Raw genomic sequence first — 16,555 nt, forward strand, 5'->3', positions numbered from 1 at the left:
TGGTCCCTTTAACTGAAGATGCCGGGGATTGAACCTGGGACCTTCTGCATGCCAAGCAGATGTTCTACAGCCCCTACCAAGGTCACCCACTTGGCCTCATGTGTAGGAGTGGGAAAAGCAACCCAGTCCACCAGATTAGTTTGCCGCTCATGCGGAGGAGTGGGGAATCAAATCCGGTTCTTCAGATGAGCGTCCACTATTCATAACCACTACACTACACTGGCTCTCTTTAGGAAATATTCAGAAAAATTAGATCAACTCACTTTTTACACCTGTTGTTTAGTTCTAGTGCTTTATTCCTGGCAGTGTTGTAATTCTTTTGTTGCTTTATTATATTTGTGCAGCTGATTTTATACTGCTGTTACACAAGGTCGTAGATACTTTTGAGGGCCTAAATATACATACTTTTAAATAAACAAAATGACTAACTGATACAACTGATTATTTTAGTATAATACATGTGCTACTGCACTCTGACTGGATAATTTATCTTATGTCTGAACTAGCTTAAGAGTGCATATGGGAAAGGGGACAAAGGGCAGAAAGTACTATGTAGTATTGAACCATGGCTAATAAATCATGGCCCAATTCAGAGATATGCACAGAAAGCCTTTTAAAAATTCTGTCCTGAAAAGTGGATCACAATTATGAAGGGCATTGTGATCTTACCAAGCGTACTTCACATTTCATCCTGCACACGCCTATCTACTACTAAAGACTGGAGCTTAAGGTAAAGGCTTCAACAATATTTTCTTCTATTTCTGCTGTAGGAGGAGCCTTTGGGATTCCAATAAGTCACCTCTTCAGTACCCCTAACACTGTTATGGCAAAGTATATTTGCGGAATAATACTTACTAGGATACTGAACTTTCTCCTTCATTTTAAGTTCCATTTTCTTTATGGGTTTTTTTTCATCTCCCTCAGTGGGTTGTGGTGGAATGAAGAAATTTACCAAGAAACCCTGACAGAGATTTTTTTAAAATACTGTTAGATGGATGCTTAGTGACAATTCTGAACTGCTTGCAAATAAGCAGTATTTTAATGGCAGTTATCAGATATCAAGACAGCTATATCAATGATATATTTATACATAAGCTATAAACTCAGGGCTAAAGTAGATTCTACGTTTTACATATGTTGACCACAGGGACTTGCAGCCATTCCTCAACTGCTCGTTCCCTGTGACAATTCTGTTTAGAAGTGCCACAGGGGCCCAATTTGGACTGGAACCATGGCACAGGGGAGGAAGGCTCCTGCCTTTCCTCACACACACCATTTTCCTGAACCAAAACAGCTCTGGAAGGTGCTAGTTGTCTCAATGGGGCGATGCACTTGCAAAGAATGCTGCAGCAATGCAATGGCATAAATTCTACTGTTTTACCTGCAACACAAAATTAAGACTGGTGGTAAGAAAGAAAGTTAAAAAGTTTGAGATTTAAAAGGTGTAATAAGGGAATAAATGCTGTACTCCAGTTCTTAATTTTCTGCTTTGTTAACCTTTAACAACATTCACCAAAGATCGTTTTTAAAAGAAAAAATTTGTCCCCTAATACTACGTATCAATCATGGACCAGTTTTACAGTCTGCATTGACATGATTTCTCATCTTCCAATTTTCACGTAGGTATTTGCAACAGCAGAAGACAAAAGATGTTGTTTTTTGTAAGACAAAAGAGATGAACCTAAACCCCTGTTAGGGGTAAAAACAGGGGTACTGGCTGACAGGGAGAAGCTTGTCCTTTGTGCAATGCCATTTAACTGAGCGTTCTGGATAATCAAGTGCTGGATAAAATACTTTTATAGTAATGTCAACTAGATTATGCGTATCTTGCTGTTGTTACTCTCAAAGAATTCTAAAATATTGGTGAGAGGATTTTCCTGGCTTCTGGCAAAGGCTAATTTTTTCAAACAATGTTTATTCTTATTAGAATAGTCTTATAAAGTATATGGGAATAATAACCATGCTTTCCACAATAATTCTATCTTCATGTTATTACATTCATAACCAAACTGTTCCTTAATATCAACGTGAAAGGAAATAAGAACTGCCATATAAGATCAAACCCAATGTATAAATAAATTCAGAAGGGATATTGGAGTACAAATGTTAACTTTTTTTTTTAGAAAATGCCCCGTAGTAGTGAGAAAACATGGCTTCATCCACATACCTATCATAGATTTCTCACCTCAGGTAACTTCAAAGCATCCTGTTTAACATCTTTTCGAGAATGTGTTAGGATAAGAGCCAATACTTCTACAGTTTTCCCAAGTCCCATCTCATCTGCTAATATTCCTCCCGGCCACTGAGGTCCCGCAACTGGGCATTCACGGATAATGCTGAAGACCAAAAATTAGTTTAACCGAGGAGACTAAAACATGTGAAAAATTTCTGACTACAAACTTCACTGAAGGAAATTATTTCACTGGCATTCCTAAAAGGAGGGGGGAAATTATCAATATATCTGTTACAGAATGAGCAGACTATTCAGTCTCTAATACCAAAAACCAAATCATAACAAAATCCTTCATACAATTGCTTTAATCCTAGTATCTATTTTTAAAAGAGATGGTCCAAATATTGTCAACGAAACACAGAAAGATAAGGCAATGATGCTGATAATCTAATGGATTTACACTTTACCATCTCCATCATGCTGTCTTCCTTTTTCTCTGCTAAAATATTAAAAAGCAAGTTATTCTGCATTTCATTATTTAATCTTAGAAAACGTTTATACAAAAATCAAATATTTTTGTAAAGAGGGTGGTAAAGTAGTATTCACAGCATTTGACAGAATTGCTTAAATTGCATGCTCTTTGGCTATAATACAAAACTCAATAATCCTTACCAGCCAGTAAAAGGATTATAGTAGAGTTTTAGTCCATCTAAGGTAATAAACTCTCTCCATAAACAGTGAAGGGCATTTTCTATTGAGGGAAAGAAAAGAAATGAGATTCACACACATGCTGCTGATGTTATTTAAATGTAGACTTCATCTTCCTACCTTTTCAAAGGTAAGAGTACAAAAACTTCAAATCTGAGGAATCCTTTCCCAGTATTCCACATTCCCTTCCTATATCCCTTTGTCCCTTCAACTTCTGTAATATAAAATGTACTCAAGTAACACAGTTATAAGACTATTACAGCTGAACAAGCAGTTTAGCAACTTCACAGTACCATTTATTATTTTAAGAGTTTTACTTGCATCAGCTCTTATAAAATGACCCTGTAAAGGTAAATCAGTATCTTTACGCTCTATATGAGGTGAAGGGACCTGGAAGATAATTACTTGCCTGTGGCCACCTAGCAAGTTTATGGTTGAAGCTAGATATGAACACGGCTTATTCTCTTCTCTATTGTGCTACATTAGTTCTATTTACTTCATTCCCCAATGATTTTGCAAGGTGAAACAAGTGCTTTGAATTACAGGGAGGCCTCCAGAAACTTGCCCTCAGAGCTCATGGGTAGGTTTTCTAATGCTCCATCTACCTCCAGATCTATTGTGCAAAACTGAAAATTGGAACATAGCATCCTGGTTGCTATATTCCAAGTGGAATAATTTAAGAATGCTGTAACCTGAAACTATTTTCTGCCCACTAGCATAACTCAATGAATTAAGCAAAAATAGCAAGGAAACTGTCAACAGTATGCATAAGAGAGGTTGAAGAGAAGGGGCAGGATTTCCTGGGGGCTCTATACATAATTAGCCAGCTTCTAAAATAAAACAAAGCACATGGCAAAACGGATGTAAGGCCTGATTTAAATAGCATGGGGCAAATTAAAACAAAACAAAACAGAGCGGGGTTCTTTGGGGTCAGTATCCTGTATAAATTGGGTTTATGCAGAACTTTCATATGCAAGACTAAAATGCTAGGGTTGCTGTGGCCCAGGAATGGACACTGATAGTGTCCTGATTTTGCAAATGCAGGGTAAGGAAGCTGGGTTGAATGTGACAATGAGCCTGCAGAATGGCTAAGATTTAACATGTCTGTTCTCATGCTTAAATTGGGGCCTCTAAACAGAAGCTAGAAATTTAGAAAACCAAACGGTGAAGCAACTTTCAGAAAAGAAAAGGCTAAAAGATTTTGGGCTTAAGTTTGAAACAACTAAAAAGGGCCAGTGGGAGAATATAGAATATGCAGTATATGGAATATGCAGTATATGGAAACAGTGGAAAACACACACACACACACACACATTTTTTCCCATTCTAGAGCTTGGAGAATATTGGAGAAAACCATCTTCCTTTATTGCCTGTGGACTTTCCAGACATACCTGCTGTCAGCGTAAAAAATAGGATACTAGTCTTAATGGACCTCTGGTCTCATCCAGCAGAACTCTTACGGTCTACTTCAGTTACATAAAAATTCTTCTTCCAAAACTGCCAAGACTCAAATAGTGTGAGTTTCTCTAAAGCAGGTATGTATTATTTCTACTTCTGACAAAATTCATCCCATTAAGCAAAGTACCATGTCTCCATTAGTCATGAAAGAGTTACTGGTCTGTTAAATTTGTAGAAAAAGCATGAATATCTTCAACACTAAGCAGTGAGTATGAAAGTCAGTGGTTGGAAAGAACTATAATAATTTGGAATAAAGCAATGGAAGTATGAATTCAAATGGAAGAATTTAAACTAGAAAAGAGTGTTCTAAAGGAATGAGGAGTGCAAAAAATCCAAATGCAACTGGCACTTGGGTTAGGAAACAGATTTGTCCTCTCCAGCTCCTAGAAAAACCTCTCATTTCAAACCCCTGGAAATAAGTAACGATAGAGCTGCTGTCAATAGTACTCTTATTTTCTTCACTTCTAAAAGTTGCTGAAGGTCATGGGTCTGCTTGAACCTGCAAACTCTTGCTGTAGCAGAGAATGGGAGCAGCACACCTTGCTCTGCTATTCACTGTTTCATGAAGCAAGGGAAAGTATAATTTTCCAGAAACTTACCATTAGTAGGTATATTTCTGAAATTCTCCCGTTGCAGCATCCAGTTTACAGCCTCACTTTGATACTGCCTTAATACAGGAATCAATGCAGAGTGCTGCACATTCTCTTTCAAAAACTGTACTTCCTTCTGGTGAATATGCCTCACATAGTCATAAAGCTCTTCAATATTCTGCCGTTCTATATCTCTGTCTGACTCCTCTTCATCACCTTCCAGAATATCTAAAAATAACCACAGAGCGTGCATTCACTACAATCTGAAACCAACATCTTAAATACTTTAAGATACTCACTTATTTGTAGAAACAGAAATTCTACTTATTGGTACGGTACAACAAGTAGACAGTGTGGGTCAGGCCCACTCCCAAATTCCCCCCACTGCCATGGAAGCTCACTGGGTGATCTTGGTGGGCCAGTCATACACTCAGCATCACCTACCTTACAGGGCTGTTGTGAGGATAAAATGGCAGCGAGAACAATGTGATAACTATTTTGGGTCCCCACTGGGGAGAAAAGCAGGGTATAAATATCTGAATAAATAAAAACTGGAGGAGCTGCCAATGCTCCATACCAACACCTTTTCCAGGTGGGAGCATAAAGTCCCGCTGAGAACCAGAGGCAGTGTGGAACTGCACAACCCTGATGACCAAAGTAAGGAAAACAGTTGGAGGCATATGATCCATTTAGAAACTGGCATGATGAAGGTGGAGGCAAGGGTTGTCTTGTCCTCGCTTTATCTCTGGCTGAAAATTAATTTCAACCCCAAGGGTCTTCTTCCACTGATTCTTTGTGATACCTTTAGGTCAAAGTGGATAATAGTCATTTAAGACAAACTAAACAGCCTGGGTTTTACCCCCCTAGCACTACTTCAGTTAGGGTGGGATCAAGCTAAGTCAAGTATAAACCAAAGGGTTAAAGATATCGAGCGACAAGTAGATCTAGCAAGAGTGCCCCTATTTATGGCTCCCCCTCACTCCAAATTTATCCTTGCACCGGCAGCCTATCTCCGTTACTTAGAGATAAACAAATATAGGAGGGCTTTTACCTTGGCTAGGTGCGCAGCCTTACCCTCTGCTATGTTACAGCCGAAATTCAAGAAGATACCCAGGGCAGAGAGACTATGCCCCTGCAAATTCGGGGATTTAGAAACCACTGAACATGTTCTCCTGAACTGTAACTTTTACACTATACCCCGTTCTAAGTTTATTGAGCCCCTCATACTGAGAATGGGACCCGACAGGGAAAGAGAAAAGATAGAAAAGCTCCTACAAGGAGATGATCCCTCTGTCACCTCTCAGGTAGCAAAATTTTGTACGGCTGCAATGAAAATTCGTTGCCACAGAGTAGTCTCTTAGTCCAAATGGCAGATGTAACTTGGATGTTATTTATTTTATTTTTTTAATTTTTTTTAAGTGACTTAAGACTTGGACTGTAAACCTTTGTCGTTAAGACCATTTTAGTCCATGTATCTTAGTTTATTTGCGGCCCTTGGCCAGATAAAACATCTAGCTATCAGTTGGAGGCAGTAGCTGCCAATCATTTTGTCTACTGTTTACCAAGGCTTGGTGGGAAGAGCCAGCAACATTCCCCAGACCAACACTTCTTCTGGATGGAAATAGAAAGCCCCACTGAAAGCTAGATGCCGCACCAGTGGTGTGCAAAGGGCACCATGACATGGGTGTGGCCCTTATCAAGGCCCAGACTGAAGATCAGGCTGTTACTTAAAAAGAAGGATAACGGCTGCTGAGTTTCAAGACTGAAGGCCCAGACTGAAGATCAAGCTCTCTGTTACTTAAAAAGAAGGATAACGGCTGCTGAGTTTCAAGACTGAGTCAATAACCCCAAGCATATGGTTAAAACTCCTCAAGGAATATGAACTTTTTCTCTCTTGAATGACCTATTTCAATTTTTCTCCTGTAAGACTTCAGTCGTGTTTACAACGAACTCCTGTGCTTTCTAGATTCACAATATCAGACTATCTCTACTATTGTTGGAACACTGTCTATGAGCTTCTGAATATTACAGTGACCCTTTGTTAATAATATAGAAAGACATTCAGATTATTGCTGGTGATTTATTAGAAAAACTAGAAATTTAATTAAGAATAAGATGTTGCATTGGGATATTTTGCGTACAAATTGAGGTGATTACAAAATAATATTTGTATAGATTATATGTACTCATCTAATTCTGTGGATATAAGATGTTATTTTTACATCTCTGGTATGAGTGCAAGGCAAGCAAAGTAAAAAGGGCATGGCGAAACGGAGGACTATAATGGAAGGTATAGGAAAATTAATACAAGCAGAATTTTCTACGTGTGACAAAAAAACTAAAATATGATATAACAAAAGAGAATGTGTAGAGAAAAATAGAGACGTACAGTCTGGTTCAGGTAGGTATACTGGCTCAGGTAGGTATACAGTATAAATGGGATTTGCCATTTAAATTAAAAATAAAATTTAAACGTGGATTACTTATGAAAACAAGGACATGTTAATCTGTTTTAGACTCTGAAACTGAACTGGTGGCATAAGTGCTTAATGAAACTCAAGCATTGGGTTGTGTAGCAAAACACAGAAAAGAATCAATCAAATTTAAATATAATTTGTCCCTTACTAGTGGGAATGACGATTAACCTCTAATCCAGGGTTGGGGAACCTCCGGCCTGCGAGCTCATTTTATCCGGCCCCCGGCCCGCCTGCTGAGGCTGGGAGCTCCATGGAGCTAGTTGTCGCTAGCCAGGGCCTTCTCTCGCCACTTCGGGCTTTGCTGGGAGGCTGGAGTGCATGCCGGCACCGAACCTTCCTCCCCTCCCAGCTTGCCTGTGTGGCGGGGCAATCCCCTGGATGCACCCCCATGCCGCAGACTAATGCTGCTGGGGTGGCTGGCTCGGTGCTCCCCCCTGTACAGCCCTCCCCCTGCTCGCCCCCCCCCGGCCGCACCACCGTGTTGCGGCCTAACGCTGAGGCGGCGGACGAAACTCGTGCCGCCGAGGCCTTGCCGGCCTGCATGCTGCCCACGCCGCCGGCTCCATGAGCCCCTGTATAGCCCGTCTGAAAGGGGTGGGGAGGAGGCGATGGCGAGGCCTGGCTGGGGGATCCTCCTCCTGCTCGCCCGAGCATGTGGGAGGCAGCGGGGCCCAGCCCAGCCCGCAGGTGCTCTGAGAGCCCGGCCAGGAGCTCCGCAGGAGAGGCCCGGGGGCCATAGGGCGTGTGGCCGGCTCTGCCCCAGCGCACCCACTCGTGTGACCTGCGGGGCCGGGCCACTCCCTTCCCCAAACCCCGCCCTCCTCAGGCTCCACCCCAAAAACTTCCCACTGGTGGCAAAGAGGACCTGGCAACCCTAGCCTCCCCCCCCCTCGCCGGGAGATCTACGCCCGGTATGGCCCCCGAATGATGTTATAAATATGCAAATGGTCCTTGGCATGAAAAAGGTTCCCCACCCCTGCTCTAATAGCTGAGACTTCTAAAATTAAGGCCAAACTGACCACTATTAAATATTAATGTTTTTAAATGTTTGTCATTAAATATGAATGGCCTTTATAACCCTAATAACATTTACAGAATTAAGATTACACTTAAGAAAATGTAGATATTCTTTTTATGCCAGGGTACTCATATTAAGCATGAACATGAAAAATATTTGTTGTTTTTAATGGACATATTACATATGCTGCAGCTCTTAATCAAATAAAATTCATGGGGTGTTGATTTCATGTAGCAAAAAAGTGCAATTTTTCATTAGCGCAACAATTAAAGATCCAGAAGGTTCTTATTTGTTAAAGGGAGAATGAAGGAGTAAAAAATTACACTGTTCAATCTGTGCCCTCCTTTTAGAATGGTTTTATTAGAACATCACATTTTGCTGGTCTATGACTATAATAAATTATTCTATACTAATCTATGTTCCTAATTCAGGCCCCAAAATGTTTGTTTGTTTTAAGTTAGAGACAATACGTAATTGGGTAGAAGGTGAGATAATTTATTTCTGGGGACTTAAATGGTATAATAGATTTGCAGTTGAACACCTCAACAGGGTCAATTCACCATACTAGCTTTCCAAAAAATTTACAAAGATGGATCCATGAAATTAATTTATCTGATCCTTTCAGCTCTTCATTTCTAATCCAAAAAGCTGCCTTTTCACAAGCAGCAAATCATATTCATGCACTGAGTATATGTTTGTTTGTCTAGCTGTAAGTAGGTTTCAGAATGTTAAAACTATTCTGGCTTTTGCTGTTATTCTGGCTTTTGCTGTAAATAAATTCATTCATTCATTTATTCAGAATGTTAAAATTAGACCAATGATTTTCTCTAGCAGTGCATTCCTAAGGAGAGTTACTCCAGTCAAAACCCATTCATTTCAATGAGTTCAGACTGGAGTAACTCTCCTTAGGAATGCACGGTAAGATTGTTAGAGTGGCTGCTCAGTGACCATTTGTAGCTAAAAGCCTTAACATACTTATAGATTCAAAGATTCAAAGGGGTGTAGTAGTTAAGAACGGTGGTTTGGAGCGGTGGAGTCTGATCTGGAGAACTGGGTTTGAGTCCCCACTCCTCCACATGAGCGGTGGAGGCTAATCTGGTGAACTGGACTTGTTTCCCCACTCCTCCACATGAAGCCAGCTGGGTGACCTTGGGCAAGTCATTCTCTCTCAGCCTTACCTACCTCACAGGGTGTCTGTTGTGGGGAGGGGAAGGGAAGGTGATTGTAAGCAGGTTTGATTCTCCCTTCAGTGGCAGAGAAAGTCGGCATATAAAAACCAACTCTTCTTATTATTATTATTATTATAGATGACTCAATTTGTAGTTATATTGCTGCATTCCATTTCCTTACTATATAATGTTTAAATTAGTATATGTATATTTATTTATATTCAAAATAAAAAGACTGCACAAATCTCCAGAAATTTCCCAAGCCAGAGTTGGCAAGGAGGGAGTCTGCAGCAGGGACAGGGAAGGGGATGAAATCACCTTTCTGCTTTTCCCCCTAACCACCCGCATAACTACTATTCTGCACGGGTCCTGTAACCTTAGGAATAATGGGGGGGGGGAGAGAAACATGAGGAAAATCCATGGTCTTTGCATCCACGGATCTGTGGATCCAAAATGCTTCCAATTTTAGGCATAATTGTAAACATTTCGGCAAAGTCTAAGAAAAATTAACTCTCGCTTAACCTTCAAACCCTTGGTCAAATAGTATGAGACCAAGCACATGTGTTGAGAATGGGCCATGATCGTTAGAGTTACAGTGCATTTCTGACATCTGAGGACAAAAGTCCTCAGGAGGCCAGGAAGGGGCTGCGCCGGTGTTGGGGCCCCCAACGCCAGTGTCTGGACTACTTACACCACCATAAGTGGCCCCAACGCTGGCGGGGAGGCCCAGACTCCAGTCTTCCAGTGCTGCTGTAGCAGTGCCACCCCAGGACGTCGATGGGGCCTTCCGTTGGCATCCCACCGGCATAAAGGCCCATGCCAGCATTCTGGGGGGTGTTCCGGCATCCCAGGAGGCGTTCTGGGGGGCAGGGCTGCCTGTACGCAGCCTCCTGCCCTCTTTTGCATTGCTATTCTCTATGGGGCAAAAAGCCCCATTTCAAATTTTAAAAGCTTGCAAAAGGCTTTTTAAATATTTTCGGCAGCCGTGCAACCGGTTTGGAGGCAATGCAGCGGTGCCTCGTCCACCCCGTCCCCGGACGCCAGAGGCTCAGGAATGAGCTGTTAGTTTAAACTTCAAATCTATTCTGAAAATTCTAATTTCCTTACATCATTTCAAACAACTGCCTTGTTTTTTGGGCAATAGATTTCCCAACAGTTTAAAGTGCTACCAGCTATGATTGGGGCGGGGGGAATTACTTGTTTGGAATTGCTACCCACTAGACCAGCAGTTCTCAGGCCTTACCAACCTATTTGATTAAAAAAAAACTTCAGACACTAGCTCCTCCCCTCTTCCCTTGCCAACACCTGCCACACCAGGTAGATTAACTACAGCCATTCTTTATTCCTCCCTCCTTTTTGCCCAAATGCCACTTGTTCAGGTGGCAGACAGAGTGTGTCCTCCTCTGCTGCCTCCCAGTGTTTTTGCTGTACCCAGTGTGTACAGCAATGGCTGGAGACCATGGTGGCTACCATCCTGGGAATTTCTGCTTAAACACTGATGCTGTCTACTGCAGTAGGCAGCCCATTCCAGCAAGATGGTTTGCTCTAGTTTCAGCATGATAATTAGATATAAGTCACAGACCCAGTGAAATACAATTGTGGACCCCTGGAGGTCCACAGACCCCAGTTTGATAAATGCCAAGCTAAACATAACTGCTTGCCCAATGTGTGGTAGAACTCTTTAGTATTATATACTTGGATTTCAAAAGTCTTTCACCATCTCTTTAAGCAAAGGTTCCTGAGTAAAGTTAGCAGTAACAGAGCAATCCTAATGGGGGGGGGGGCGCAAACCAGATAAGGAGCTGGCGTGACCCCAGCGCTGGCATTAGTGCCACTTGCGCCAGCTAAACTGGCATCAATGCCATTGCAGGGTGTCAGCCCTTGGCCCACAGAACCAGAAATCACCACAAAGTCATATAGAGTCCAAACAGATGGCTTTTACTGATCAAATAGGCATACAGTGCAAACGAATAAAATGACAGCTATGAGAGGCTCACTAGCTGGGAGATATTATAAGGCAGGAAAGGCGGGAGATTACACGCATGAATACAGTTTCCCAGGAGCTGAGTTCCCAGGCCTAGGTATGCGACCTTGGGGGGCAGACAATACAGCACAGAGACAGAGGCAATAACGAAACCGAGATAGCAGCCTGACATTCTGCTCCCCTCAAGGCCCCCTCCCAGTTCGCAAGGGGGCTGGCCTGTCCGGGTAAGCAATGTGAAAGGCGTCGACGAGGTCGGGGGCGGAGACATCCCGTGCGCGCACCCATTCGTCATAGGCAGGGGGGAAATGTTTCCAACGAACTAGATATTGCAGATTGCCATGGTGAATACGGGAGTCAAGGATCTTGGAGACTTCGAAGTGTTCTTCCCCCCCCACCATGATGGGTTGCGCAGGCGGTGGGTCCGGATGCCACCGTGGAGAAGCAACATGGGGTTTGAGGAGGCTTATGTGGAAAACAGGATGCACACGCCTCAAGGATTTGGGGAGAGCCAGTTCCACTGTGACAGGGTTTATGACCCGAGTAATGGGGAAAGGGCCAATGAATTTGGCGCTGAGCTTATGGCACGGTTGGGTGGAACGGAGATTTTTGGTGGAAAGGTAAACCAAAGCACCCACTTGCAGATCACCCCCGGGGGAGCGATGTTTGTCAGCTTGCGCTTTGTATTTACGTTTGGCCCGGTCGAGGTTGCTAACGAGCCAGGGCCAAGTGGTACGGAGGGCGTGTGCCCAGGAGGCAATGTCGGGGTTCCCCTCCCCCTCTACATCATCTGTAGGAGCGATGGGACTGAAATCTTGTCCATACACAGCAAAAAACGGGCTAAAACCTGTGGATTGATGCATGGCATTATTGTAGGCATATTCTGCTAAAGGTAACAGTTCCACCCAGTTATCCTGGTGGTAGTTAACATAACAACGCAAATAACATTCAAGTACAGCATTGACACGTTCAGTTTGACCATCAGTTTGAGGATGGTATGCACTAGACAATCCCTGTTCCACCCCCACCAACTTGAGGAAAGCTTTCCAAAACTTAGAAACGAAACCACTTCCGCGGTCACAAATTATTTTACGCGGAAACGAATGTAAACGAAAGATATGCGTCACGAAGAGGCGGGCCAGTTTCTGAGCAGAGGGGATCCCTGCGCATGGAATCAAATGTATTTGCTTAGAAAACAAATCAGTAACAACCCACAACACAGTTTTACCCCCACTGAGAGGGAGATCAGTCATGAAGTCCATAGCAATCACTTCCCAAGGTCTGTTGGGCGTTTCAAGAGGTTGTAGCAGTCCCGGGGGTTTGCCCTGCGATCGTTTCGCAGCGGCACAAACGGGACAGCTGCGGATGAAGGAGTCAATGTCGGAACGCATTCCCCCCCACCAGAACTGTCTGCGCAATAAGTGAAGGGTCTTCAGAAACCCAAAGTGCCCAGCTGTTTTGGCTCCATGAGCTAAATGTAAAACGTCCTTCCGGAGAGCTTTGGGTACATACAATTTTGAGTCTTTGTACCAGGACCCCCCTTGTTCCAAAACACCAGGAGGTAGGGTATGAGCGGAACGTTCTAAAAGGCACTGGTCCCGAAGGACAGTTAAAAAGGATTCGGAGATGGGGATTTTGGAGGGAGCCCCCCCATCGGTCATGGAGATCTGAGAAACAGTTATAGGGCTAGTGCTTACGTGCGGCGGCGCGCAGACTGCAGGCGGCTGAGCGGTCGGAGGGGTAGGAGGGGCGGGAACTCCGGTCTGTTGCGGTGGCGGCTGGGCAGCCGGTTGGGCTGGCGGAGCTTGCGAGTTAGGGAAGGTGTGCTGATGCTGGGATCGGGTTTGCACAGCCAGCATAGGTAGGGCCCCACGTTGCATAGGGGTGAACAGAGAGTTGGTGGGTCTTTCGAGTTTTACCGGATATTGTGGTAAACGGGAGAGGGCATCCGCGAGAACGTTCTGCTTCCCAGGGACGTGCTTCAGGGTGAAACGGAACTGAGCAAAGAACTCCGCCCACCGTTGTTGTTTCGCCGATAGCTTATGGGACCCCGTGAGGGCAGCTAGATTTTTGTGATCGGTCCAAACTTCAAAGGGTACTTTAGACCCTTCCAAGAATTGCCGCCATAAAGTCAGTGCATGATGAACTGCAGAGGCCTCTTTCTCCCAGATGGGCCAGTTTAATTGAGCGTGCGCAAATTTTTTTGAAAAGTAAGCGCAAGGGTGAAGAAGACCGTCCGGTCCTTGCTGGAGGAGAGCCCCTCCCATGGCTACATCGGAAGCATCGACTTGCACAATGAACATTTGATTTGGGTCTGGGTGCCGTAGCACCGGCTCCGAAGTGAAGAGGCGTTTGAGGGCCAGAAAGGCGGCTTGGCATTGCTCAGTCCATAGGATTTTTGCGGAGGGCAAGGCAGCCGAGCTTACTTTTCCCTTAGTTTTCAGCAGGTCCGTAATGGGTAGAGCCACTTGGGCGAAGTTAGGGATGAATCCCCGATAGAAGTTTGCAAATCCCAGAAATTGCTGTACTTGCTTACGGTTGGTGGGGGGAGTCCAATCGAGGACGGCTTGGACTTTGGCGGGGTCCATGCGAAGACCTTGGTGGGAGATGATGTATCCCAAAAACGTGAGTTTGCTTTGGTGAAATTCACACTTAGCTAGTTTAGCGAACAGTTGATGGTTACGCAGGCGTTGTAGAACTTCCCTGACCAGAGTCACATGCTCGTCCACAGTTTTCGAATAAATGAGAATGTCATCTAAGTAGACCACCACCCCACGATATAGAAGGTCATGTAGGATTTCATTGATGAGTTGCATGAAGACCCCCGGGGCCCCTTTTAATCCGAATGGCATTACAAGGAATTCATACATTCCGAAACAGCTAGAGAAGGCAGTGAGGTGTTCATCTCCTTCGCGGATACGGACTCGGTAGTAGGCTTCCACCAAGTCTAATTTAGAGAACACACGGCCTTCCTGTAATTGTCCCAAAATATCCGATATTAATGGGATAGGATAGGCGTTGGTCTGGGTAACCGCATTGAGCTTTCTGAAGTCAATGCACAGGCGAAGGTTGCCCTCTTTTTTCCGGACGAAAAACGCGGGGGCCGAGTTTGGGGCATTCGAAGGGCGAATGAACCCTCTGGCGAGGTTTTTGTCCAAAAAGTCCCGGAGGACAGTGCGCTCGGAAGCGCTCATAGGGTAAATCTTACTTTTGGTTAATGTGCAGTCCTTTACTACTTCAATCGCACAGTCTGAGGCCCGGTGGGGGGGTAAGGCATCACATTCCCTAAGGTCGAAGACATCTTCAAAGTCCCGGTATACAGCGGGTAGAGCCGGTGGTACTGGGGCAGTAGAGGTTAATGCTGGAACGGGCGGAAATGGCAGAGCAAAGTTTTGCCGATGCTGGTCGCAGGTGGGACTAGCGAAAGAGATAGTGTTTGTTTCCCAATCAATACTGGGACTATGTCCTTTAATCCAGTTAATTCCCAAGACCACTTCAAATCGGATAGGGGCTATAGTGAAGTCTATTTGTTCCCAGTGGGAACCAATTCCCATTGCCACCCCTATGGTGCGGTGATCAACTGGACCCCCCTGGAATTGGCTCCCGTCCATTTGAGCAAATTGGACGGGGGCGGGTAAAGCCTCTGAGTCGGCTCTGAGTGCAGCAAACGTGGCTTCGCTTATGAGAGTGCGACAGCAACCGGAGTCAATTAGTGCTTTGACGGGGATTTGTGGACCTCCGTTAAGTTGTTGTAAAACTGCATCCACGTAGACGGTGGAGTCCACTTCTTTGATTTTGGTAGGAGCATTCGGTTTGATAGGAAGATCCTGAGAGGTCTGTGGAGATGCTCCATTCACCACAGACCGGAGCCGTTTTTTGACAAGTCGAGGGGAGATTCCAGGTTTAAGGCTGGAGAAATCCAAGGGTTTTCCTCATCCGAAGAGGGAAAGCTGTCCCCCAATGGGGCACTTGTAATCCGAGACCCGGCGGGGTCGTTGGAAGCAGGCAGGGAGGCTGGGTCCCCGGCATGGAGTGCAGAGGGTGTGGGCCTTCCCGGAGCTGCGCTGCGGGTGGCCGCGGTGCCTCTGCGTGGTGGACGACCTCGGGCGCGGGTTGTCGTGCTGGGACGAAATAATTCCTGGCGGCGTGGGCAAACGGCTGCAAAGTGGCCCATTTCTCCGCATGTAAGACAGGCACCCCTCTGAAATCGGGCTTCACGTTCCTGGAGCGGACGTGGGGGATTTCGTGGGACGAGCAGTGGTGCCTTGGGTTGAGGCTTTTGGGTGCCCTTCTCCTTGTGCTTTTGACGGACGAGAGAAATAAAGCGGCGGCGGCTTTCCACTTCCTCGGCTAATAGGATCCAGCCTTCGAGGGTATCGGGATCGCCCCGCATGTAAGACCAGTTCAGAATGTCAGGATGCAAGGCTTCCCTGAAATGATGGATTAGGGTGGTCTCGGGCCAACCTACAATTTTACTTGCCAGTCGCTGAAATTCATCGGCAAATTCCCGAACTGTAGCAGAGCCTTGTTTTAATTGTAAGAGTTCCGTTTTGGCTCTTTCCCCCAGGAAGGGGTCCTCAAACCTCCTTCTCAGGGCAGTCATGAAGTTGTTGAGGGAACGAATCGCACGAGAGCGGGTGTCAAACTGGAGGACCATCCAGTCAGCCGCTTTGCCTGTCAGGAGGGAAGCTGTTTGGACTCTATATGACTTTGTGGTGATTTCTGGTTCTGTGGGCCAAGGGCTGACATTATGACAGCTATGAGAGGCTCACTAGCTGGGAGATATTATAAGGCAGGAAAGGCGGGAGATTACACGCATGAATACAGTTTCCCAGGAGCTGAGTTCCCAGGCCTAGGTATGCGACCTTGGGGGGCAGACAATACAGCACAGAGACAGAGGCAATAACGAAACCGAGATAGCAGCCTGACACAGGGCCACTTACGGCGGCTCTGGGGAGCAGTGTGAGCCATGGAGCCTCAC

General features: G+C 44.9%; 1 protein-coding gene across 1 annotated transcript in view; it reads right to left on the reverse strand.

The window, feature by feature from the left end:
• The window catches only part of SHPRH (SNF2 histone linker PHD RING helicase), a 66,812-nt gene that overhangs the window by 42,578 nt on the left and 7,679 nt on the right, over positions 1–16,555 (reverse strand). The window contains exons 3-6 of the mRNA XM_056852793.1: positions 4,939–5,157; positions 2,846–2,924; positions 2,186–2,336; positions 856–961 (exon numbers count right to left, since the gene is read on the reverse strand). Of these exons, the coding sequence (XP_056708771.1) occupies positions 856–961; positions 2,186–2,336; positions 2,846–2,924; positions 4,939–5,157 (555 nt within the window). The remainder of the gene's footprint in view (positions 1–855; positions 962–2,185; positions 2,337–2,845; positions 2,925–4,938; positions 5,158–16,555) is intronic.

The sequence above is a fragment of the Euleptes europaea genome, chromosome 7 (genome assembly GCF_029931775.1).
Source record: "Euleptes europaea isolate rEulEur1 chromosome 7, rEulEur1.hap1, whole genome shotgun sequence".
NCBI classification, from domain to species: Eukaryota; Metazoa; Chordata; class Lepidosauria; order Squamata; family Sphaerodactylidae; genus Euleptes; species Euleptes europaea.